This window comes from Lagopus muta, chromosome 15 (genome assembly GCF_023343835.1).
Source record: "Lagopus muta isolate bLagMut1 chromosome 15, bLagMut1 primary, whole genome shotgun sequence".
Lineage (NCBI taxonomy): Eukaryota > Metazoa > Chordata > Aves > Galliformes > Phasianidae > Lagopus > Lagopus muta.
The window spans coordinates 12,682,729-12,707,785 of record NC_064447.1 but is presented as its reverse complement, the minus strand read 5'-3'; the positions used below and the strand labels follow the sequence as shown (position 1 = coordinate 12,707,785).

The window sequence follows — 25,057 nt, the reverse complement described above, 5'->3', positions numbered from 1 at the left end:
GGTGAACTGGGGAACGTAAGGGATCGGGGAGCATGGGGGAGAACTGTGGGATGTGTGAGGACAGAAGGACAACCAGACACCAAGCTCTCCGCGTGCCTTTAATTGCAGATGGGGCGATGGGTGCACAGCTCTGACCTCACACTGATGACACAGATGGAGCCCCACCCCATCCCCACGTCCCCTGCCCCCATCTGCAGCAGCGGGTGATGACAGATGACAGCCCCTGTGTTACCATCCTGGCCCTGAGGGCTGGAGCAGGAACGTGCACAGTAGGTCATGGCAAGGCAGCCCTGTGCCCCCCAGCTCACAGCCACTGCAGGGTGAAGCCCTGGCTGAGCCTGAGCCCGAGGCCGCTGACGGTGAGGACCTGCAGGACATGAGGGGACAGCATGGCTGAGCTCCTCCAGCCCTTATGCAATGACCTCAACCCTCCATACAGCACAAGAACAACTTCTTCGCCCTCCTGCCCCCATCAATGAGGGCTGGGAGAGGAGGCATGGGCACCCCCAGGACAGAGCACTCCAACACAAAGCTATACCTGGTTGTCCAGGTAGAAGAAGGGCTTCTCCTGCCCATCTAGGAGGACCTTGCTGGGCGGCTCCTGCACTCCATAGAATCTCACTGTATCAACGGTGACATAGTTGGCCTCGGTGCTGGCATGGAGGACGTTGGAGGTGAAGATGTTCTGCAGGAGGGGATGGTGTGAGCACGAGGTGTCCTGGACACCCCCCTGCCCTCCCTACCATGTCCCACCTCTGTGGCATTGAACACCAGGTAGGAGTAGTTGCCCCGCTCGAAGGTGTCCAGGCTCTCGCCGTCATCCCAGAAGAGGTCCCCCCAGGCAGTGGCACGTGGGGACAGGGCCACAATGAGAAGCAGTGGGTTCCCTCGGGTGGCCTTGCTGGTGGTCCCGGGTTTCTGGATTTCAAAGGAAGCTGTGAGGCTGCGTGCCCAGTATGGGGCAGGGAAGGCTATGACATGCTGAGGACTGAGGAAGGACACATCGTGAAGCAGGGGACTCCTCTGGGACCGTCTCCAGCCCAGGGAGGTGGCAGCAGGGAGCTCACTTGTGTAGGCAGGATGGAACCCTCCCGGAGATGGAGGTTGAGGTGGTCCAGGGGGGCTGACAGCTTCAACATCTCCCCACTGCTGTTCACAGAGGAGCCCTGGAAGGGAGCAAAGGACAAAGGGGGGTCAGGGACATAGTGATGGACTCAGGCAAGGGGCCAGGGAGCAGCTCCTCAGGTAGCAAGCCCCACAGCTGGTGATGATCCAACACTTCGGCATCCCCTGAGAGCCTCGTCCAAATCATCCAAAACCTGAGTGTGAGTGCCATGGTGCTCCTCACCGTGTAGAAGTCGTACCACACGCCTTGGGGGAAATAGCCCAACACCGAGTCTGCTCCAGGTTCCAGCACTGGGGTCACCAGCAAGCTCTGGCCCCACAGGAACTGCCTGTCCAAGCCATATGTGGCCACATCCCAGGGGAACCTGCAGTGGGATGGAGACAAAGCTGCCATCAGTTACTCCTTCACCACCAAACCACAGCCAGCATCTCACCAGCTCCCATCAGGGTGCTCTTACTCAAAGAACAAAGGTCGGGCGACGGTTTCCCCCTGCAGGTGGGCACGGTGGAAAAGTGTGTAGAGGAAGGGCAGGAGGGAGTAGCGGGTGAGCAGCACGTCCTTCATGGCTGTCCTTGCTGAGGGGCTGAAAGCTGTGGGGTCCTGGGCCTGGAGGATACACAAATGTGAGTCAGCAAATGCCCCATCCTCACCCAAACTTCCATCCCCATGGGGCGAATGTGCCTGCATCCCCCTGCATTCTACCTTCTACATCCCTCATTTCATATTGTAAATCCAGCATACTGCATCCAACATCCCAAATCCCACATCCTGCATCCCATATCCCCCATCCTGCCCAAGACCTTCTCGTTCTGGGTGTTGTGGTTGCGGGAGAAGGGGTAGAAGGCCCCAAGCTGCATCCAGCGGGTGCACAGCTCCTCCGAGGTGCTGCCAGAGAAGCCGCAGATGTCGGCCCCCACCAGAGGGATCCCAAACAGGCTGAAGCTCAGCATCCCTGCAGACGGGTGGGCAGAGATGCTCAGCAGAGTACGGGGAGTTTTGCGGTCACCATCACCTCCCAAATGCAGGATGAAAGGAAATCCCAGCAGGGCTGGGGTGCTTCCTGGGTAAGGGCAGAGCTGTGAGACCGTACCACCCACCTGGGATGGAGTAATACATGTCCTTCCATTGGCTCCGGTTGTCACCCAGCCAGTGTCCCGAGTACCGGCCCTGGCTGGGGAAGGTGGAGCGGGAGATAACAAGGGGACGCTTTCCTCGGATCTGGATCAGGGCGCTGCAAGGCAATGGGGAGACCGAGGAGCAGGAGGTGAGAGCTGCCCTGAGGAGCCTCCTCACCCCTTACAGACAGCTCTGGGAGTGTGAGTAGCATAGTCCCTGGGCTTGGAACAGGACCAGCTTTATCCTCCCTCCTCTCCTCATTCCCCTGGGCAAGGCTGTGAGCAGCCACAGCATCTCCCTTTGGCTCAGCCACTCAAACCCCACTTCTTTTCCTACACTGACATCCCTGAGCAGCACACTTTCACCCATCCTATCCCCAGGGTGCTCAGGTACCTCGCCGTCGCTTCGGCTTCCTTCAGCCCGTAGAGGTTGTGCAGGTTGTAGTGCACCGAGGCGTTCTGCTTCGCTGAGGCACACACCGTCTTGGCGGACAGGGAATTGCCCAGCACAGCTGCCGGGAGGGACAGCCACCATTGGCATTTGGTGGAGAGGGTGAGGGGCGCAGAGCCACCCATGCTGCAAAGGGAGCTCCCACAGCAACTCCCATCCCGCGCCCCAGCACAGCCACAAGCGTTCAATGCTCGGGTATGGAGATCAGCACATGAAAGCAGGGATGGGCACAGTCAGGGAGCGGAACAGAGATGTGATGTATTGGAAGAATGGTTTTCCTCCACAGCACCCAGTTTTCAGCATCATGAGAGCACGTGGTACCTACCAGCGCAGCCTGCATCTCACCGCCCTCCTTACCCGGCGTGTACGGGGGGCTGTCGAGCTCTCCGGGCGGGCAGCCCTCTTCAGACCCATCCATGAAGTTGGATGGCTCGTTCATGTCCTGTGAAAACCACAGAGCAGTGTGAAGGGGGAGCTGTTAGGGATCAGTGATGTCTAAGGGTGGCACATGAGGGGTGTGCTGGAACCCACAGGCTCCAGGCTTCCTCCCACACCACCGCAACCATTGAGCCCCTTTGCCCAGCACACACAGATGGTCACATATGCAGAGTGCTGTCCTGCCAAAACGCGATGAAGCCAGAAAAGCAGCACTCGGGCAATGGCTGTTGGTCCAGGAGCAGGGAGATGGCACCAGCCAACGGGGAGCACTTACGATCCAGAGGCCATCGAAGGGCACATGGGTGTGGAAGCGCTGCAGGTTCTCCAGCCACCACTGGTGTGTGTCTGTGTTGGAGAAGTCGGGGAAGGCAGTGTAGCCTGGCCAGACCTGCAGGGAAGCCACAGAGCAGTGGTTCAGCAGGGCAGAACGCTAAGGGGAAGGAGATACCCTGAGGCTTTGAGCGTGCTGAAGGACCCAGGGCTAAAACAGGCAATAAAGGCAATGGTAAAATCCAGGCTGACTGCTTCAAGGGCTGGATGCTGCGTGTGCAGCATCCCCCCTGAGCATCTCAGGGTGAGTTGGAGAGCAGAGTCTGTCTGCATGTGCCAGTGATGGGGAAGAGCTGTGATTTCTCTGTGTTTCACCTCACTCCAGGAATTATAGTGTTGGAATTACAGAGCTGGGTCATTAGACTGTTGAAAGTTTCAGCAGGAGAGGGAGAGCCAGGAGGAGCAAATGGCTGTGAATGGGTAATAAACTGACTGCGGGTCTGGAGCAGATTGGAGGCGCTTGAGCATCACAGGCAACCTCTTCCCACCTCAAAAACAGGAAGGGAGAGGATCAGATGATCGGCCTCAGGCAGAACCACCAACCCCTCTGCACTCATATGACTTGCCCGGGTGCCTCTGCGGGACAGGAGCTGGCTCTGGAGGCGGGTGGAGATGCCACAAGGCGAAATGTGGAAAACTGAGAGCAGGACCGGGCCCTGGCAATCAGCCACCTGCCTTCTCCTCCAGCAGGAGGGAAGAAATCCCAGCCCGACTCCTGCAAAGCCCCCAGGATTTCCCTCAGCTCCTCACCTGCCCAATCAGTGGCTGCCCCTGGCTGGTGTTTAGGAACAAACCCCGTCTCAAGCCTTCATCGAAAGGCCAGTAGGAACCACGTGGGCTGGTGCTGCTGATGCCGGGGTCCTGGGGATGGAGCAGAGTCAGTATCTCTCGGCCCCTTCCCCTGCAATGCCAGTGTGATTCAGGGAGCACAGTCAAGGCAGGGTCAGCCAAAGCCCACGCATGGCGACTGTTTCAACCAAGGGGAACAGAAACTTGCTTCAACACTTCCAGGCTCATTTTCTAAAATGTCACTTCTGCAAGTCCCAAGGACCCGTTATGGGGTTTTGGGGTGGGGGGGATAAATATAAGAAATCATGAACTTGCGCAAGAAGCATCAGGACACAGCTTGGGCTACAGAGGGGACTTCAATCTGCCCGGGGCAACCCAACATCCCCTCCCAGGGTCCGTTTGCACCCCAGGCCTTGCTGCCCACAATGAGCAGAACCACATCCCATTTCCTGACAGTGGGACAGCACCGCAGGGTCATGAGAGCTCAGCACTGGTGGGGAAGCGGGGATTCCTGTGTCGAGCACCCACGAGTTGAACCCAGACTCGGTCATGGTCCCTCTGCGCATGAGGACGAGGAGCCCGCCTCCCTGTGCTCCCTCAGCAGATGGGAGCGTAGTGCAATAACCTGGCCCGTATCTCAGCACTCCCTGCCCTTACAGGGGATTTCCAAAGGCAGATTGCACGCTGACAAAAATCCCCAGTCCTGGAGCTGGCTAACACCACCCAGGCACCGGAGGGGGCCATGAGCTGCCCCCAGTCCCTGCCTTGCAGCCGCCAAGCCCAGCTCCGGTGAGTGACAGCCCTGAGCATGAGTGAGGCAAGTACCAAGATCATCACGTAGTGCTGCCCGTGCTTGTGGAGATCTTCCACCAGTGAGGGGAGAGAGGCAAATTTCTGGGGATCGAAGGTGAAGTCCCGGTACCCATCCATGTAATCAATGTCGTTCCATTGAGCATCCTGCGGGGAATGGGCTCAGAGCAGGCAGCAGCACACAGCCCCCATCCCTCCCTCCTTCCTTGGGGTACCTGTGGGATCTGGTAGTTCCTCATGGCCCTTGCAGTCTGCCAGGTCTCATTGCTGGAGCCGTAGCCCCAGCGGCAGAGGTGGAAGCCGAGCGCCCAGAGCGGCGGCATGGCTGGGAAACCTGCAGTGTGTCCACAAGCAGTGTCAGCATGGCAAAGGGACGGGAGAGGAAGGGGGTGGAAGACGAAGGGAAAAGGGGAGATGGAGTATGGGGTGACCACGTGGTGTTCCTGGAGGGATGGGGATGGGGTGGGGTGATGCAGGCACGGAGACAAAGGGAAGAGCACTTAATGGTGTGTGTGCTTACCTATCACCTCCTGGTACTGCTGGATGACCATGTTGGGGTCAGGCCCCAGGAAGATGTAGAAGTCCAGCACACCTCCAATGGTCCTCCAGGTCAGGCCCGGGGCAGGCTGCAAGGCCACCTCTTTGCACAGTGGGGAGAAAAGCACAATGAGACCTGGGGAGCATCCCAGCATGGGGCAGGGCAGCACCACCACGGTGCAGGAAAGGAGAAATCCCTGTGTGTGTCCAGGGCTTACACCATCACAGGCTGGGCAGATCACTGGTTCATACATGGAGAAAGCTCTCTATGAACAGGCTCTTTAAGTTGAAAGCTGTGCCCTCTGTTGGCCCTCACTTAAAAACCAAATGCATGCCTTCCTCCAGCGCACAGGAGGCAGGGCGATCCCGGGTTTTTCACATGGCTGAGCCCTCAGACCTCAGCTGGGTGATGCATTTCCCCGTGCTCTGCTCCACACTCACACTGAGAAGCAGAGCTGCATTGAAGCTGAGCACAGCTGGAGCCCTGCTCTGAGCAGCACGGTCCCAGATGGCTACTGGAGGGGGGACAGGTGACCGCCAGTGCCATCCTGGCAAAGCAGGACCCTGTGGGGCTACTAGCAGGAAGGTGCTGCAGGGCACAGGTGGCACAGCTGGGGACAGCTGGGGACAGCACAGGCAGCATCCCCATCTGGGCAGGAATCGCACACCCTGACAGCCTCAGGGCAAGGCTGCTTTGGGCAGATGGGGAATGGGCACAGAGCTGCATGTGAAGGACTCGCTTTTCCGACAGCAATTCAGCAGCTGGGCGTGCGGTTAAACTGCTCAGCAGTTGCTAAAGAGCCTCGCTTCAGCCAGGAAACAGATGGCTCAGCTCAATAACGGAGCCATCGGACCACATCTTTTCCCTTTTATGGCTTCCTCTTGCCCCAAGATCCCAAACCAACGCCACACACCTACCCATGGCATTGCTGTTGAGGAGGAAAACCCCGTGGGCATCGCCGCCCTCCTCCATCAGCAGGTAGAAGGGGTGAGCGCCGTACAGATTGAAGGATTCCTGCAAGCAGGGGTTGCCTGGTGAGAAAGCAGCTCCCGGGTAGAGCAGCTCAGCTCAGAGCCATGAGACTCAGGCTAACCAATGTTCCCAAGTCACATCAGTGGCCACCACCCAGCCTAGCATCCATCACCCCATGGAGGGCATGGCAGGGTTGTGAGGACAGTTTTGGAGCTGGAACCCACGGGAGCTGCTTCTCCCTTGGACACCGCTAAGCTGTGCCCAGGGCAGCCACACCACAACCTGCTGCATGGACCAGAAAGCGCTCAGGGCCATCAGGACACACGTTTTGCAATTGCACTGAAATCCTCCCCATGACCACTCCCTGCCCCAGGGGTACCGTGGGGGCCACATCACGGGCCCAGAGGGTGAGGGTGTTCCAGTCGAGGCTGTGCAGCAGCGTGCTGCGGTGCTCCCCCAACCCATACAGGAACCTGGAGGGCAGCGTGGTGGAGATCTGCAGGAACTGATCAGCGAAGATCAGGGGAGCCACGGTGGTGTTGAGCCTGCCGGGTGACACAGCGGGAGAGAAGGTCACCAGGGGATGGTAATCCCCTCACAGCGACGTGCCCTTCCCTCTAGAAGCATCTCGATGTCAGCAAAGCAGTGCATCCCATCCCATTGCCAGTCCTGTTAGGGCAGACTGGGGTCTGGGTGGTGGCACATCCTGACCCCAGCCAGCCCAACCCCACACAGCCATTCATTTGACACCGGCAGTTTCCACTCCGGTTATAATTAACCACTGAGGCGATGCAGCCAGGGAGTTCTCTGTCTGCCCTTGCTGATAAGCAGCTCCTGAGGAAAAGACAGACCACAGGGCCCAAAATGGGAGGGAGGAGGACAGGACAGGATCTGGGGGAGTGCTGGGACACCCTGCCTTATGCTGAGCACTGCAGCTCGCTGTGGCTCAGCTCAGGCAAAGCCATGGAGAGGACCGAAGCAGCACAGCGAATCCACTGGTATTTTTTTCCCCAAAAGCCTGAACCCAGCGCTTGCTGGGGAGTTCCCACACCATAGACAGCTCTCTGGAGAACCCCAAAAGCAAGGCCAAGCAGGCAGAGCTGCGGCCCTTTGCTCGTCCTTTCCCCAAGCCTCCAGGTCCATCCCTGGTGATACGCTGGGGTCCCGCATCCCAGGGCTGTGCCTCACTCAAGACACAGTTTTGAGCAGCTCCATGACACCGGTGGGGATTTGGGGTATTGTGCTGGTTTGGGAGTAGGTGCTGATCCCACCCAGTCCTGCATGGCCAGAAAGCCACCTGCTGCTGTGTCCCCATGTGAGCACCAGAGTTTGCAGCAAGGATGAAAGCAATGATAACTGATGGATTGAGATGTGTAGGTGTGTTTTTCCCTAAGGAAAGCCCTCAGGGAGGCAAACTGAATCCCACTGAGGGAAGGACACAGAGAGAAGGTGGGCTCTTACAGCACTGTCCCTGTCCCTTGGCGCCGCAGCAGCACCCCAAAGGGATCCTGGGAGAATTCCAGGCTGTAGATGGGGTTTTCTGCTCTCTTCATCACTCGGGGAACTTCCAGGGGCACCTCATACCGGGGCTTGGCTGCATCGGTTATCTGCAACGGGGAAAAAGGACACTATGAACACCAGCAAAACAGGAGGGCTGGAGATGCTCACTGAGGACACGTGTTCATGCCAGGAGCAAAGCAGCTGCCAGCCTCTCTCTGAGCAGGGGACATCACCTACAGACGTGGTACAGAGTGCAGAGCTCTGGAAGAGAGCTGGAGGCACGCTCACCTTGATGCGCAGCCGTGTGTTCGTCTGGAACTCCACGTCCATCCTCAGCACCTGGATGTCCTTGGGGTAATAGGCCTTCTCCCTGCGCACCAGCAGCCCCGTCATGCCCAGCGCCGTCTGGTTGAGGCTCTGCACCACGTAGCTGGGGAAGTTGGGCGGATAGAAGCACCAGGGCACCCCACGTTTGCCCCCCACTGCAGGGAGGGTCTCGATGAAGCAGCACCCCCGGCTCTCGCACAGCTCCTGGGTCACCACCACGCTCCTCTCGGGGTAGCAGTCATAGCGGTGGCTCTCAGGGACCAGGTGGCATTGGGAAGGTGGTGCAGGGCCATGCCAGCCCCTGGATACTTGTCGCAGCACCCAGACGGTGATGGTGCTCAGCAGCACGGCGGTGATCAGCAGCCCACTGCCCACCCACCATGGGGCCAGCTTGCTGCGGCCAGCAGCTGTCGGGGTGGTTGAATTCTCCTCCTCCTCCTCCTCCTGGCTCAATACCAGCTGTGGCACCGATGTCCTCAACTTCTGATACGACCTCATTGTCCTGGGGCTGCAGCGAGGGGAGAGAGATGAAGAGTGCATGGGAAATGGCCAGAGGAAGTTCATGCAAGGCTTCCCTGAGCCTGATGCAGAGCTTTCTGCATTGGTTGAGATGTGCTCTGCAAACTTATGGCACTGATGGCTTTGTCTGGAGCTGCCCATGCCCAGCCCCACTACAGCACAGAGGCAGCCATGAGGCTCTGCTGCAGCCCCAAGGACCACCAGACCAAACTCCACATGCTCTGGGTCTGGGGTGGTGGCACTGTTCCTGCAAAGAGTTTTGCCCAGGTCTGAATGTATGGATTGTGGCATTTCCAGAAGATTGGCAAGCAAAAGTGAGTCCCCAACCACCCACTGGGGCAGTCGCAGTGCTGGGAGCGTGAGGTGTGGAGCATCCTCTGTTCTGAGCATCCTCTGCTCATGCCCAAAGCCCTGAGTCAGACCTTTCAGCCTAGGGAGGACAGCAGGGAATATGCCGTCAGTGTTTGCCTCCCACTGATAACATACGATTTTAGAAACTTCTCAGGCAAACGTCTTCCAGACTGCAAGCGAAGCAGAGCCCCCGCTCCTGCTGCCTGCAGGGCGCAGTCCCAGAGCTATAAACAAGGACGCAACTTTCTCCTGCCCACCTCCAGCCCAGACCTCGCTCCCCTAATCTGCACAAGCTCAGCGCGGTGCCCCTCGCTGCAGAGCGGATTTTATCCCCGTCGGCCCTCCCCTGGCCCTGCACCAAAATGGCCCGCCCCGCTCAGCACCCCGCTCGGCACCCATCCCGTGCCGTGGGGCTGCTGGTGGGGACGGGACGCAGCGGGTGCCCTCACCCCCTGCATGCACACCCGACCGCCTCTGCACATCGATCCCAACCTGCTCGGCACGCCACCTGCCCGGCCACGCGCGCTCACGCCAGGCCACGGCGACGCAGCAATGGCCTTTTGGGCAGAGGGTGCAGAGCCAGCCCTGCCAAAAAGTGCAAGGGCGGATGCGGGGCCCCCAGCCCAGCACGGTGGGCACAACCCAGGCGCTTACATCCACGTGTGTCCTCTTGATACTGTGGCTGCGGGCGGCGGTGCGGGCAGCACGGGCTCGGGGCTCCCAGCACCGCAGCCCTGCCTGCTCCGCCGTAAAACTCCGAGCAATTGCCCAGTGCCTACCGCTCCTTTCTAATAGCAGCGCCTGCTAACGTGCCTCTCAGCTGACTTCTCAGCTGCTCTCTCGTCTGCTTTGTTTTGCTGCACATTTTTAGAGCGTCTGTATATATCGATAGGTCCACGCTCAATGCTGTTCCAAAGCTCCGTGGTGGAGAACATGGCAAATGAATGATTCGTTTTCAATTTTCCTGTGTACACATTGGGTCTCAAGAGCCTGCACATTCACATTTCCAGCCTCCCCTTTTCAGGATCAGAGCGTTTCAGCCCAAGCAGAGGGTGGAAGAGATGCCTGTGCTGAGCGCTCCATGGTGCCTGACCTGTTCTGAGCACACAGCACGAGGGCTGCCCCACAGCTCCCCACATCCCCACAGCAAGGCCCCTTTTGTCCCTTTATTTTTCACCAAGTGCACTTTCTGCCGTGTGCTCACACTCTCCTGGTTAAGGGTGTGTGTTCATGCTCCCAGCCAGGTTTGCACTCTCAGGGGATCAGAGCCACTCGTTTGCTGTTGAAGGCCACTGCAGTCCAAAGGTCAGCAGCAAAGGACAACAGACCTTTGGAGCAAAGCTGCTTTCTCCGGGAATGGAAACAAAAACCCAGATCTGTTGTGAATGGCCAATTCACCCAGAAGCTGAATTTCAACAACCCCCCCTCCCAAGCCATACGCAGTATGTTCAATCCCATCCTTGCAAAGCCAGGGGAGAATGTCCCACTTTGGGTCACCGCAGAGGGAGAGACCACACGTAAGATACAGCCACCAGCTGAGGGAGAAGCCCTGGATGCAACCAGGATCTCTGTGTCCCCCCACCACCCGCAATACACAGCAGGGTGGGTAGCTGCAGGGGTACGTGGTGGCCACGGGTCTCCTGTCCTTTGTTGGGCTCTGTGAGCTGGAAAGGGAGATGAGGATACAAAACACATCCAGAACTCAGCATGGAGCACAGGGCTGGCTCAGAACTGCCCTTGAACCCTGAGCCCAGCAGGACTCAGACATAGGGCCAGATTTTAACCAGAGTCTGCAAACACAGGAGAGGTGAGACCAGCAGTACTGCAGCTCCGTGCCGCCGCCTGGAAGCTTTAACCAACCTTGTTAGCTCTGTCCCAGCACCGGAGGTTTCCAACGCTCTGCTTTGCCCCACACTCTCCTGCTGTGCCCTACGTGGGGCTCCCCATGTTGTGCAAAAGGAGCGGCGAAAGGTGAAACCTTACGCAAAGCCTGACAGCGGCCCTCAGCTGCGGCTATTTGAGGAGGTTTGGCCCTGAGGCTGGAAAGCACAAACTGCAAAGAGCCAGCGCTGGCTTCGCAATGCAGCCGTAAATAGCCCTGCTCATAAACGCAATGGGAGTCCGGTTTCGATGGAGGTTGTTGGGTTTGCTCAGCCACCTGTGTTGACCTCACACTGCAATAGGGGAGGGTCAGGTTGGCTCTTAGAAGTTTCTGCTCAGAAGGAGCTGTGATGCAATAGCACTGCTGCACACGGAGCCGTGGGGCCGATGGTCCTGGAGGTGCTGCAAAGCCCTGCACCGAAGGTTTGGTGCCCACGGTGGCGACGGGTTGTGGTGGGGCTTGGTGACATTCGAGGTCTTTCCCAACCCTAACAGCACTCCGATTCTCTGATCTTTAGGCCATTTTTCTTTCTGTGGGACGTTACAGCGATTCGAAACGCCATCGGGACAGTGCTGCGGGCACGGCAGCTCCCCAATGAGGACCGGTGCGGAGCGGAGCAGCTCAGGCTCACCGCGAACGGAGGCCCGGCCAGGAGCCGCCCCGGTGGCATCGCGGCCGCCTCGCGCCGACCCCGCGCCCCGCACTCCCGCGTCCGACCGCCCGAGCGCGGGGCGCGGCGCTACGCAGCGCGGCGGCGATCGAGGGGGCGTGGCTTCGTGACGTCACCACCCCCTCCCCTTCCCCATCCATGAATGAACCGCGCGGGCGGGGCCGGCGGTGACGCGACCGAGCGGCCGGGGCGGAGCGAGGCGGGGCGGGCCGGGGGTGACGCGCGCGGTGACGCGCCATGCCGGAAGCGGCGGGGGCGCTGGTTGGTCGGCGGCGCGGCGGGGGGGAGGGGGCCGCCCCGCGCTTGTTGTTGTCCGCGGGACTGGCGCGCAGGGAGGCAGCGAGCCCCAGCAGCGCCCCCGCCGCCGCCCCCCGCCGCACGCCGCCGCCCCCCCCGCCCCGGGCGCGCGCGCGCTCCCGCCGGCACGCAGGTGAGCACCGGGCGCGGGCGCGGCGGCGGGGTGGGGCCGGGGGGTGGGGGGGCCGCGCGGCTCTGCCTCCGCCGCCACTCGCGATCGGGGAAGGGGGGGGGGGGTTGGGTATGAAGGTATTGCGAGGCTGGGGAGGGGGGAACCGGCGCGGCGCGGCCCCGCTGTGCCCGTTCGGTGCCGTCCGGGCGGGGTCGCGCCCGCGGAGACTGAGCGGAAAGTGCTGAGTCACCACCGCGCCGGCACGTGGGGCCGCCGCCCCGCGCGGGCCGCGCGGCACCGGGCCCGGCGGCACGTGGCGGGGGGAGGCGCGGGTCTTCCCCGCTCCCCTCCGCCGGAAGAAAGTTACCGCGAGTCGGGGCCGCGCTGCACGCGCTCGGTGCCGCGTTGGGATCCACGAACGCCGCTTAAAATAGAGCGGGCTCAACCTGTTGTGGTGACGGCGGGCGGTTGGAAATACCGCGCGGTGCCGCGCCTGGAGGCTGGGTGCGCGAGCCGGCCCACGGCCACGCGCAGCGCTGCGGGGATCCGTGACCCTCAGCGTCCTCCTCGTGTGAGCCGCCGTTGCGCGGGACGGCTGGGGTTTTAGTACGGTGGTGATAATGATGGTGATGATGATGTGTTGTAATTGCTCAGAAACGGGGCTGGGGGAAAACCCGTTCCGAGCTCCGCGTGGAGATGGGGAGGATGAGAGCCGGAGAACAGCGTGGGGCCGCCGGGGAGGGGAACCGAGAGCAGAGCTGCAGGAGTGCCGCCCTCCTCCCGCTCCTCTCTCGCGGGGCTGTCCCAGAGCTCCGCCAAAAACAGGCCACCAGGTCCCGAATTGGGAACGGGCCCGTTGGGCAGCGCTGTCACAGAAAGCTACAGGGCCCCTATATTGCTGTCACCTGCCCCTGCCTTCTGAGCGCAGCCGGCAGCCCAAGCAGGGCTGGGAGCGGGCACAGCCGTCGGGAGGGATGTGCTGGAGGGCAGCTGTGTGCCATCGCTGCCATCAATGCCATCGATGCACCCCGGCACTCTGCAGCATTCGTTACCTGGCAGTGTCCGCTCGCAGCGCTGCGTGTCGGTGTTTTTCCCTCTCCTTCCGCGTCCCCCAGCACTGCACAGCTCCTTCCCCACGCAGTCACTTCCTCGCTGTGATGGACGCTGCCGCTGCCCAATGGCGCTGCACAGGGCCGGCAGGCAGCAGAGTTAACTCTGCCTGCACCTGATGGGGTGCTGGGCGCTAATTAATTGTCGTCGCAATCACCACGAGGATGGGGCACGGCGGCTCTCCATAGCTGGCGGCTCATCTTGGCACGCTACATGTCTGTACCTATGCTGGAGCAAGCTCACGCCCCTCTTCAGAGGTGTTTCTGAGCCAGGTGGCCAACTGTCAGCTTTTTGCTCTCCCCTCGTTCTGCTTTGTTGTGTTTCATCCCATCCCCGTGCTCCCTCGGCAATCTGTTGCAGCTCGCAGTTGGGTTGGTGCCGTGCGTGTGCCTTCCGAAAGGGAAAGCTGAGAGCAGCACAATACGCCCCGTGTGCTGGGAAGTGATTAATGGTGTGGAATGCGCTGTGAAACCGGGCGGTGTGAGAGTGGGCAGCGTGAGGCTCTGGCTGTGTTTGGGCAGCAGGAGGGGACAGCTGGGAGCTCTGGCCCGGCAGCACTCGGGGGCCGTGGGCTGAGCTGGCCGTGCTGTAAACATCCAGCTGTGAAGTGCTCGAGCGGCGCGAGCGCTTTCAATTCTCAGGAAGTCTCCAGCTCAGCACCCTGTCGAGATGAGCCGGCAGTTTCCACTTCTGTCTGAGCTATTGTTTCAGGCTATCTTCAAACCCGAGCGGAGAGCCTTCCAAGCATGAAGCAAGCGCAAAGCCATGCAGCTCCATGGCCATAAACACGAGGGCTGGGGGAGAGGCGGGAGCCGTCCCACTGCTGCTGAGCTCCCGAGCAGTGGGATAGCAGGCGTAGCAAATCCCTGCTCTGTGCTGCTGCAGGACTGAGTGCCACGCTGCTGTGCAGCAGGTGAAGGTGTTCGACCTGCTGGCTGGCCATGGCATGGGGACACTGGGGATCCTGACCTGTCCTTCGTTGCTCTGTGTATGGGTGAGCTGGCTGCTGCTTGCAGGCTCAGCTTGCCTGGGCTAGTGGTGCTGAGATGTTGTGACTCTGGTGTAGCTCTGCCGCTGCCCCCTGTATGATGGAAAAAGTGCTGCATCCTGTGGGTGGTGAGCACCAGCTCTGTCTGTTGCATACCTGTCCCCTTCGGCCACCACCTCCCTGAGGTCCCAGCTGTGACGTGGTGCAGTGCGCTGTGCCCTCCTGGTGCTCTGCTCGCTGACCGCAGGCTCTGCAGCATCTGACGAGGCTGTTTACCCAACCACCAAGGGCTGTCTGATCTCCGTCCAGGCTTCCCCAGAGAGCGCCTCATAGCGCCGTGTTCTGGCAGCTCTCGCCTTTGCTCTGAAGGTTCGTGAAGCTCCTCTCTGCTGCTGGATGCTGGTTCCGATCCATAAGGGAAATGGAAAGCTGGCCAGCTGGGCGAGGGCTGTGCGGAGCTCCTCTAGAACAGTAAACAGTGACTCACCCCTCCGTGTGTCTTCTCTCTGTTCATGTCAAATATATTGCCTTGCATATGCTCCTGCTGTCTGATTCACACCCGGAGTGCAGCCCTCCCCTCTCTCCTTACAAATGAATGACAAGCATCTGTCTGCCCTATGGGGTGCATGAAGGCTGTCGGAGTGGGGAGAGGGTTGAAGGCTGAGGGATGGGGCTGTGTGGCACACTGATTCGCATGGTGCTGCGGAGGTGCGGGGAGGGGAATTGGAGTTGCCTTCGCCTGTTGGCTCTGGAGGTGCCCTCAGTAAACGCAGCTGGAGCTGAGGATAACTCAGGGGTAAACCTGATATTTGGGTGACTTGTTGGAGCAGCTGCCTGGGAATCCAGTCCCTGTGTTTGGGAATGAGAGGAGTATTCCCATGTAACTCAGCTCTGCGCTGAGGTTCAATGGTGAAGATCCCTGCTGCTGCTGCTGCTGCTGCTTGAGCACTTCGCTGTTTTTCTGCCCTCTGGAAGTTGTTGCTGGCCTGGCTGAAGGTGAGGGCTGTGTGTTTTCAGTTTGCTGTGCTCGTCTCAGGATGGAAGCTAAACACCAGCAGGGCTGCCTGCCAGGCCCTCGTGTTCTGGCCAGGCTTTTCGTGCGGCGTAGAAAGAGCTTTAAAACTGGAGTTCATCCTCAGACGTTGGGTGTCGGCATTGACTTTATGGTAATCCCTCAGTGCGTAACGCGCTGTGAGAGCCCCGTAGCGTGGAAAGTCTGAAGTTGCACTCTGGCATGTTTCCTTTCGCCTTAATTGCGAACCTCACATGGAGAGCTCTGCTCTGCCTCGGCTTTCTGCTGCCTTCCCCTTCAGAGCACTGCAATCACAAGGTGCTCCGAGCTGAGATCCTCAGCATCGAGACGTTGGGGTGCCTCATTTCTGGGGGTGCTGCCAATGGCACAGGAGTCTGAGAGAGGGCGAGGGCGTTGGCAAGGCTGCTGATGGATAACTTTATTGCAGAATTACAAGGGCTCTTTATGTAACCCACAGTCAAAACACTGGCTGTGGATCCCAAGCCTTTGCACGTACCGTTGGTGTATTACTACTCACTGCTTTATGTAGTGTCCTAAGTGTGTCATGCTGCTTACAGGGCAAAGATGTAATGCAGTCCTTGTTCCAAAAAGCTGAGCTCCTAATTTGAGACATGATGCAGCAAATGCAATTAAGGAAAGACGAACAGCAATAGGGCAAAGACCAAAAGGGTTGTAGTAATCAAATTGCAGGTGGTGTCCCAGCACACCCCGAAGCAGCGTGGTTGGGGGACACCACCTGGTGTCTGTGGGGTGATTGGCTGTTACCCTGGGGCTTTTGCCTCATAACTCTGGGGGTGCCTCGTCACTGGGAGCTGAACAATGCAGGTGGTCCCTGTGGGCAGGGTTTGGTCAGTGCAGAGACATGGTTCAGTGCCAGGACCCGAGGGGGTGGTGCAGAGCTGCCAGGGGAGGGGGGTAGCTGGGGAAGGGTGGTGGGCACAGCCTGAGCTGAGGGCGCACTGGGACACTGCTGTCAGCTGTAGGGGTTGGGTTTGAGAGGCCCTGTGTGGAGCTGGGAGTTGGACTCAGTGATCCATGTGGGTTCCTACAGCTTGGTACATCCCCTAGTTCCATGTCAGGAGCACACACCAGCAGCTCCACCAGCCGCAGGTGGCACGCACTCCTGTCCATGTTTGAAGAGAGCCATTCCCACCGTGCCCAGCCGCCTTCCAGCCCTGGTGCCAGCAGCAGCTCTGGCACACGGCACAGCATGGTGTCGGGTCTGTCCGCAGTGCTGTGCAGGACGAGGCCTTGCTCTGCAGCGCTGCTCTGATGTCACGGGGTGGCAGGTGGCAGAATGGCCGCCCCAGCGCTGGGCTCCCACCTCTGCCCGCTTCTGTTCCACGGTGCGCTGCATCTCTCCGTCGCCTCACGCCCCATTCAGTTTTTCCGTCGGTGCTTTGAAGCCCCGCTGGGCGCAGATCAAAGGCCATTCTGTGCAGCCGCCCCACTTCAGCCTTCCCTTTTCCGGCCGCGCCGCGCACCCCATCGCACCCCATCCTTGTAGGGCCTGGGGGCGGCGAAGGGAGGAGGGGGGGGATACCGAGGGGAGGAAGAGTTCCTGATGCTGTGGGAATGCGAGCTGTGCTCTGTAAACAGCTGGTGACTCACTGCATAACTATGGCACCAAGTGCCTGCGCGGCGTGCAGGGAGGGGGCTGCCGGCCGCTTCCTTTACGCACTGGCAGCGCTCGGCTCCCCTCGGCCGTCCGAGCTTTTCCTTCCTCCTCCGTGCCTGCCTGGACATGGGGGTGGGCGGCGGAGGGGAAGGGATGAGGAGGAGGAGGACGGGCGGAGGGCAGCGCTGAGGTGTGAAGGCAAAGCCTGGTGCAGGTCAGTGAGGTGCCAGGCGATGGAGGGGTCTGTGGGGTCTGCGGGGATTGGTGCCATCGGAGGGGCTGCTGGAGCCGCGTGCGGGGAGGAGAGCAGAGCTGGGCTCAGGGAGGTGCTGCGTGCTGGTTGCTCCGAGCTCCATTCATCACAGAGCAAGACTGGGGAGCGTGGCTGTCCTTGGCCCTCTGGCAGCTGTGTGACACTGGGCTGTCTCGTGCTGCAGAAGAGGAGGAACCGAAATGCACACCCCGACAGCCGGGGTGGTTTCCTGCAGCCTCGCTGCCCACCTTGGCACCCCGCTCCCTCCGCCCCCCGTTCGCAGCTATGAATGAGTTTGTTTACTCTCCGCCGACTTGGTGATGTCTTTGCACAGACATGACCTGAAGTCATTATTGCTTTTGGGCTTCTCTGTTGCCATGACGACTGTCTCGGGGTTGGCTACTTTCCCAAGGTCACCATGGCAACTATCAGACGGGAATCATGCTTGGGATGCTTTGGCTGGATTTTTCATGAATGATTAGGATGTGTGACACGATGCAGACGTGAAAATGGGGAGGGTTTGGGCCCGGCTGGGTAGGGGTGGGGAGAGGGGGAGAGAGAAGGAGAGGACTCCGGCAGACAGACGCGGTGCCGCCGGCTGCGCAGCCCTCGGAGCCGCGCGTCGGGGCGGACCGGCGCGGCGTGGAGCCCCGCCGGCTGGGAGAGACGGGCGGAGGCGGTGATGGTGGAAGGGCTGAGCCCACCCTTCCCGGGGTAGGTACCCCGGTGCCTGCTGTGCCGCGGTGCTGTAGGGTGATGGTTTTAGGGGGGGGACGTTGAGCTGCGGCTGGGTGTTGTCCTCGGCTAAGGTGAGCGTGAAGGGCAGCGCCTTGGCGGAGGATGCTGTCGGTGGACACGCGCCCGCCTCGCCAGACAGCATCAGGCTGCTGGGCTGTGAGCATCGTCAGCGGCAGGAGTGCAGAGCTGCTGCCTGCTTTGTCATCACGGGGGGCTTTTGTTTCTGGTGTTTGGGTTTTCTGGGAGCGCTGGGTGGGGATGGTGCTGGGAGCAGGTGACAAACCAGGCAGCTTATTTCTGTCTTGCTGATTCAGTGTCAAGCTGGGTTAATAAGCATCGAAATGAGAATGGAGTTGTTGTCTTGTGGCTTTTCGGTGCCTTTTATGAGCGGAGTTAACTCTTCAATCAGTCCCTAATAGGGCGTCCGGAGTGTCTGGATGCCTCTGGAGGGAGGTGAGACAGTGGGGCCTGGGCAGTGCATGGCTGCCTGCATGGCTGCGGTGTGAGCCACGTCCTTTCCTCCCTGCCCTGTCCTCAGTGTGCTTAAAAACAAAATATGAGGGCTTGAGCATTAAGCAGCAACGTGATTATCCGTACAGATTTTTCTTTCTTAGACCTATATGGGGTGGACTGATCTCTGAATCCTTCCTTGTGTGGTTTTATTTCCTTTGGTGGGGTTTTGAAGCTGGGGTTCAGGACTGCTGTTCTGTTAACCTGCCTTCACGTCCGAGATTCGTCTAACTCAAAAATCTTGTTTTGTGTTTTCCAGTTGCAATTTCTGAGCGGTTTTGTCCAGAAGACTGTGCTCAGGTTATGACGACTAATCCCAAACCGAACAAGGCATTAAAGGTAGGGGAGAGGCCGTGCTGGGGATGCTGGCTTTTGGGGCAGGCTGCCGCAGAGCCGTGCTCCACACGGTGACTGTCGTACATGGCATGCCTCTTCTTTTCTTCTTCTGTGAGGCTCCCACAGATGGGCACTAATATAATTTCTTATTATCTGCAGAGAAGTTCTTAGGGAGATAGGTAGAAGAATGTTTGGTTGTGCTTAGAAGTCTGAGTTCTCTGCAAGAGCATAGGGCCAGATCATCCCATCTGCTGGCCCAGAGACCTCTGGCTGCTGGCAGCATCCTGAAAGCAGTGCTCCAGGCCTGACAGTGCAGCACTTCTGCTCTCAGGCACTGAGGAGAGGAAGCTCCCACCTGTTTTTCTCACAGATCCAGCAGACAGCAAATACTTTGGGTACAGCTGCTGTATGGTGGACCACATGTGCATTGTTCATGCTCTGCTGTAGTTTTTCTTGTGTCCTGGCAGTTCGTTCCAGGTATCTACAGTCTGTGAAGAGATAGAATAATAGTGTCTAAAAGGTTCTGAAGATAGCCGTGGTAGCAGACATTCTTCAGAGAAAAGCACCAGCCCTTGGTATTTCTCTTGTGTGCCTTCAGAGTCAGGACAACCAAGTCAGGCCAAGTGAAGCCAAGCAGGCTTGGTTTTGTTCAACACTCAGATGAGCAGTGTTCAGTGAAAAGCCACAAAATGTGGAAGGAAACCCTGCACACAAGTGGCTATTCTGCTTGTGAGACTGCTGCACTGGTGTGCCAGCACGGTGCTGATAAAAGGTGTCCCCTGTGGGATTCAGTGTGAATTCCTGACAAAGGAATGCAAAAGACTTCCGTGTCCTTTTGTTTCCTTAAAAATGTCACTGTTCAGTTCAGAGTAAGTTTCACACACAGGGTGGTGAGGCACTGGCACAGGTTGCCCAAGGAGGCTGTGGATGCCCCATCCCTGCAGGCATTCAAGGCCAGGCTGGATGTGGCTCTGGGCAGCCTGGGCTGCTGGTTGGCGACCTGCACACAGCAGGGGGTTGGAACTGGATGAGCGCTGTGCTCCTTTTCAACCCAGGCCATTCTGTGATTCTGTGCTCCTATAAGGCTCATTGCTGTCCTTGTCTTGAGAGGGTGACCTGAACCCAGCTGGGGGCAGTGCTTGCATCTCTGCCGTGCATCACCCCACCGTGGCAGTGTCTGAGTGGAGCACAGGCTCTGTGAAGTGCTTTGGGGCATTTCCAGTAGGGTGCTGAGGGAAAGCCTCTGCTGTCCCCATCAGCCTGTCCTGCAGGGCCACCGCTACCCCTGTGCCGTTGGTGTTTGCAGGTAAAGGAGGAGTCGGGAGAGAATGCCCCAGTGCTGAGCGATGATGAACTCGTGTCAATGTCCGTACGGGAGCTGAACCAGCACCTGCGGGGTCTCACCAAAGAGGAGGTCATCCGTCTGAAGCAGCGGAGGCGCACGCTGAAGAACCGGGGCTACGCCGCCAGCTGCCGCATCAAGCGCGTGACTCAGAAAGAGGAGCTGGAGAGGCAGCGGGTTGAGCTGCAGCAAGAGGTGGAGAAGCTGGCCAGAGAAAACAGCAGCATGAAGCTAGAGCTGGACGCCTTGCGCTCCAAGTACGAAGCACTCCAGACCTTTGCTCGTACTGTGGCGCGAGGGCCTATCACCCCGACCAAAGTTGCCACCACCAGTGTCATCACCATCGTGAAATCAGCTGAAATCTCATCCAGTTCCGTGCCGTTCTCAGCAGCGTCCTAGTGCCCTCGGTGGGGGAACTAGCGGCCTTTCAGAGGGGGGGGAGGAGGCTCTTATGCATTGTTCCGGAGTTCTTGGTCACGTCAAGAATTGGCATCTTAACAACTCTCTTCCAAAAGTGCAAAAAAAAAAAAAAAATTGAAAGAAAAAAAAAATTAAATAAATAAAGTAAGTAAGGAAGAAAATAGAAAAGAAAAAATACCTACAAAGGGAACTTAACTGGCTGCTTCTCTCTGGACTCGGTGGCTCCATCAACCCCTCGTGTCCAGGATTTGAGCTCTGTCTGCAGTACAAGTTGCAAGATCTACTTCCTTGTCCCTGCCTCCTTGAGCCCCTCGCAGCCGTGAGCAGCGTTCCAGCTGGGAGAAGATACCTGAGGAGCCTCCAGAGCCTTCGTGAATGATGCTCAAGAGCCAGGAAACAGATGGACCGTAGAAATCATCGTGTGAGATGAATGTATGGAAAAGAGTTTCCTTTAGTGGCATCCTACTCCTTGTCAGAAGGGTCTCCCCTTTCCTCCCCACTTCCATCTGCTGTTCCGAGGGCAGGGAAACAGGCATTTTGGTTTGAATCTCATCCTGCTGCGAGTGGATGGGAGGGGGAGGATGACGGAGATTAACGCTTGGGTCTGACCACACCCACTAGGAATAACCTTTTGTTTTCAATCCATGCTGTTAAAATATGGAAAAATATATATTTTACATATTTTAATACGCCTCACGACCTGTGTGGCCTGTGAAAAACTACATTGCAGCCTCCTTTATTCCAAGCCCATGTTTCCCAATAGCTCCTTCCCTAAGGTGTCCTGTGAATTGGGTCTATTTATGCAGTGTATTTCTTCCAAATGATCCACAGTCTTGAAATAGCGGCTTATTTTATTTTTTTTCTGGATTCCCTGCAGCTTAAGGGAAGGAGGCACGGTAGATGCTGTGAAGAGCAGTGTGGTGGGGAGGAGAAGGGGAGGCGAGGAAGAAAAAAGGCTGGAAGTATTACCAGATGGAGGCAGAACTGACTGCAAGGCAGAGGGGCTGTTCTGCTGGGATCAGCACTGTGAGAAAGGGTTTGTGCAGAAGGTTTGGGAAGGATGTTTTAGAAGCACTGAAGTGTAACTAGAGGGCCATAGCACAGACAGGAGGAGTTAGAGCCTCCTCCTTGGTGGAAGCGTCGGTAGGTGAGCATCCTGGCTGCAGGGCTGGGCTCACTGGGCTCTGTTTGACCAGGGAAGGGTCATGGGGAGGTTGGCTGGGAGCTGCACGAGTCCGTTCTGCAGTATTCAGACAACCTGCGTGGATGCGAGCCCGAAACTTGACGCTTCCTCTTGGGAGTGTGTGAACTGCCCCAGGAGACACGCAGAGGGCAGGGTGGAAATCCGTGTGTGTAGGGAATGGAAGAGTTGGCACCAAGAAGTCGTGCGTGTGGCTCTGAGCAGTGGTTTGGGAGAGGGATTTCTGGCCCGGCGATGGGCAGGAAGTGGGAAGCCAAGAGGAGGAATTCTGCTGTCACACAGCAGCGCTGAAAAGATGAATGTGTCCAGGTCACTGTAAAGAAAAATAGCTATGTTGGTGTTCGTGTGTTCTGTTGTGTTTTATTTTTAATTTTCTGTTTGAAGTAGGAAAGAAAAAGGGCCTGTGAGTTTTGCAGGGCAGAGACTTGTGGGATGGACGATGCCTGTTGTCGTGCAGGTGAGAAGAGAATGAGACTGCTGATGGATGAGGTGAGGAGCAGAGCTTGGAGGACTTGGGCTCTGCAATAGAAGCCAGAGATGGCGGGCAGTTCACCAGTGTTTTGGACTGAAAGAGAGCTAATCGAGCGCCGCCGCTGTCGCAGAGGAGACAGAATGCTGGCATCCGCCCTGTGCGATCCGTTGTTTGGGGGCAGTACGTTGGTAGGCTTCCAGTGGAGCCCTCTTTGCCTTTGGAAGAAGTTAGCTTGCTTTTTCTTCTTTTTTTTTCTTCCCACCTTGTCATTGGAGTCTCTGGATTCCCAAGAGAGGGTCCTTTGTGAAATAGGTTAATGAAAAGAGGAGCCTCAGCCTCGGTTCTTGTTCAGTCCTCGACACCTGTGCTCATGACCTTACAGAGCTGGGAAGGGGCAGGTGAGCCTCCTCCCGAAGGCTTCTTACCCCTGCCAGAGCCGCGCGTGCCGGAGGGGAGCAGGGAGTTTCCTTCAAGTGATTTTCCAAGGCGCAGAGTTTGGATGACACTTAGCGTTACCTCATTTCTCCTCCACTCCCTCCCTATCTCCTAACGGGCAGATTGATGTCCTGTGTATCAGTACCAGTTATTGACTCCCACAGCAGAAGCTGAGGAAGAGAAAAATGTTACTGTCATTTCCTGGTCCTCTCATGTTCTCCAGCTCACAAACATTGGAAACTTTCCCAGACCTTACAGGTGCCTCCGAAAACAGGCAAAAATGGAGACTCCTGGCACTGTTGGGGCTTTAAATGAAAACTTTAACGAAAAAAAGGCCAGTTGACTTGTAAATGCCCAAATGCTTCCAGTCTTTAGAACAGCTCCAGAGCTCCATAACATTCCTGGCTTGATAGGAACACCCTCGGGCTGCCCTTGGCCCCTGCCAGGGAAATCAGACCAGCGACACGGAGGGGGATGGAGGTTGAGCTTTGTTCCGTGGGGTCTTCTTGCTGTTGAGAAACATATCTTTAAGATGTGGCGCTTCCCTTGTGGCCAAGTATTTCTTGTTTTTTTTTTTTTGTTTGTTTTTTCCAGTTCTTAGAAGGGTGCCAAAGGCTTGTCCAAGTGATTGCTAGTTTGGTGCTGGTAGGCACTTCAATCTCTGGTCACTCGGTTAAGAACAAGAGGCCTGGGTGTTGTTAAAGCTGTTGATACCATAGCCATGGTAGGTAATCCATATTGGATATCCATAAGGACCACGTGGAAATATTTAAAGAGAGAGAAATATATATATAAATATATAATTATATACATTTTATCGTACAGATTTTTCGTAAAAAAAGAAAAAAAAAAAGATAATTTTTTTTCCAAGTTTGATACTGTAAATCTTTATTAAAAGAAATCGCCGGTCCAGGGCTCCCTCCCTGGGTGGTGACCTGGAGGGGAATGAAATGTCCTGGCTAAACTTCCACAGAGGGATCAGAATTGCAAGGTAACGTGGAGGGAGGAATGACCCGAAAGCTGTTGACCACCATGGAGACCCAACTCCTCCACCCTCCGCCCCGGAGGGCCCTCCAGCTTGGGGTTGTCGCATTGCATTCCTCTGGGGTTTGGTTTGTTTCCGTTCGTTTCTTTTTGTTGTTGTTGTTATTCTGTTTCGTTTCTCTCCGTCCTGCCCTTGCAAGCCTGAACCCAGGCTGAGTGTGGCGCAGGGAGCCGGCTGCTGCTGCGGGGTCACCGGGCGCTCCCTGCCGCCTCCATTCGCTGCGGTATTTCGGATGCTGGGCTCCCTTCTCTGCCCCTCCTTGTTCCCCGAGGTGCAGGGGCACTGAGGCCGAGCGCTGGGATGCTCTTCCCCCGGGCCTTTCTTCCCCCTCTGCAGCACGATGTGGGTACCTTGGGATGCTGGAAACGGCCTGACGCATCCACCCGGGTACCTTGGGGCAGCGCCGGGAGCGACATCCTTGGTCTCTTAGGTGTCTTTGCTGAGCTCTCCAGTGGCAGTGGGGAAACCTTTCCCTCCAGGGCACCTTCAGACCCCCCCCCCACAGCAAGTCAGCATCTCAGCTCTCGCCCAGCTCTGCCATCTGACGGAGGAGACCGCGGTGCCCCGGCTGACAGCGCAGCAGGGCTGGGCTGCGGCACGGCTCGGACCCGGGGAGGAGGAGAAAGTGGCATTTATTTTATTTTATTTCTTCCTCTCTCAAATCATTTAAACTTTGTTGTCATGATTGTTTTTATTTAAGACAAAGAAACAAACAAAAAGGAAAAAAAAAACAAAAAAAAAACCGAAAAACTTTTGTAACGTGGATTTGTTTTCCTTCGTCTGTATTTCAGTCTGCTGGGGTGTTTCCGTAGATGGTGGATACTTGCTTTCATTTTTTTAATGATAGAAGTCTTCTGTTTTAAGTTGGTTTTTTTTTTTTGGTTTTTTTTTTTTTATCACCAGCTCATTCTATCCTCTGTGGTTACTCAGTAATTTCATTTCAATATTTATTTTTGTGCTGCTTTTTTATTATAAAATAAATTATTGATATACCAAGCAATGTGGATTCCTGTTTGTAAGGCGAGTAGCCCTGTGTATGTGTCCATTACTTTCTCTTGACAGCCACAACGTAATTTATTGCTGTAAATTTAGCTGCAGTGACTGGTTTTTTTGTACCTTTCCAATAAAGCATTTTCTGGTTTCAGACTTGCCCTGGTGTATGGTCAGCGTTTTGGAGCTCACATTGATTTTCAGGGGCGTTTTCCTTGCTCGTCACCTTGAGCAGCTGGCTGCGGTGGTTTTGGGACGCAGGCTGAGCGTGGATGCTCCTGCAAGCGCCTGAGCCTGACTGCTTCCCAGCCCCGCTGTGCTGCTGTTCCCATGTGTTTG

The 25,057-nt window shown here is 57.4% G+C and overlaps 2 protein-coding genes across 8 annotated transcripts; one reads left to right on the top strand and one right to left on the bottom strand.

Moving 5' to 3' along the window:
* Positions 1-154: 154 nt before the first annotated feature.
* On the bottom strand, positions 155-16,255 carry LOC125700514 (lysosomal alpha-glucosidase-like). Of its 4 annotated transcripts, none has more exons than XM_048961210.1 (20): positions 11,127-11,639; positions 8,358-8,904; positions 8,031-8,176; positions 6,949-7,114; positions 6,515-6,611; positions 5,580-5,699; positions 5,275-5,393; positions 5,075-5,206; positions 4,211-4,321; positions 3,405-3,518; positions 3,050-3,134; positions 2,636-2,753; positions 2,224-2,357; positions 1,927-2,078; positions 1,584-1,732; positions 1,349-1,490; positions 1,068-1,166; positions 754-918; positions 539-685; positions 155-367 (listed from the first exon to the last, which is right to left on the bottom strand). In XM_048961210.1, exons 2-20 carry the CDS (start codon positions 8,892-8,894, stop codon positions 305-307), a joined length of 2,796 nt encoding a protein of 931 aa, XP_048817167.1. In that variant the 5' UTR covers positions 8,895-8,904; positions 11,127-11,639; the 3' UTR covers positions 155-304. The 4 variants fall into 4 exon arrangements, with proteins under 4 accessions (XP_048817167.1, XP_048817168.1, XP_048817166.1 ...); XM_048961211.1 differs by lacking the exon at positions 11,127-11,639 and adding an exon at positions 9,759-9,785; XM_048961209.1 differs by lacking the exon at positions 11,127-11,639 and adding an exon at positions 13,280-16,255 and having other exon boundaries at positions 156-367.
* Positions 12,175-21,297, top strand: MAFK (MAF bZIP transcription factor K). 4 transcript variants are annotated; one of them, XM_048961219.1, is made up of 3 exons: positions 12,175-12,248; positions 18,737-18,816; positions 20,120-21,297. In XM_048961219.1, the coding sequence occupies exons 2-3, from the start codon at positions 18,781-18,783 to the stop codon at positions 20,552-20,554; spliced, it is 471 nt and encodes a 156-aa protein (XP_048817176.1). In that variant the 5' UTR covers positions 12,175-12,248; positions 18,737-18,780; the 3' UTR covers positions 20,555-21,297. The 4 variants fall into 4 exon arrangements, with proteins under 4 accessions (XP_048817176.1, XP_048817174.1, XP_048817173.1 ...); XM_048961217.1 differs by lacking the exon at positions 12,175-12,248 and adding an exon at positions 12,637-12,798; XM_048961216.1 differs by lacking the exon at positions 12,175-12,248 and adding an exon at positions 16,903-17,190.
* Positions 21,298-25,057: the final 3,760 nt, after the last annotated feature.

Bases quoted from the DNA above. Each gene is read 5' to 3' on its own strand.
- LOC125700514 (XM_048961209.1), bottom strand. From the start codon at position 8,894: ATGAGGTCGTATCAGAAGTTGAGGACATCGGTGCCACAGCTGGTATTG. The intron at 5,394-5,579 runs GTAAGCACACAC...GACACACTGCAG, and splicing joins GCAGTACCAGGAGGTGATAG to GTTTCCCAGCCATGCCGCCG. The intron at 4,322-5,074 runs GTACTTGCCTCA...CTCCATCCCCAG, and splicing joins AGCACTACGTGATGATCTTG to GACCCCGGCATCAGCAGCAC.
- MAFK (XM_048961219.1), top strand. From the start codon at position 18,781: ATGACGACTAATCCCAAACCGAACAAGGCATTAAAG. The intron at 18,817-20,119 runs GTAGGGGAGAGG...TGGTGTTTGCAG, and splicing joins AACCGAACAAGGCATTAAAG to GTAAAGGAGGAGTCGGGAGA.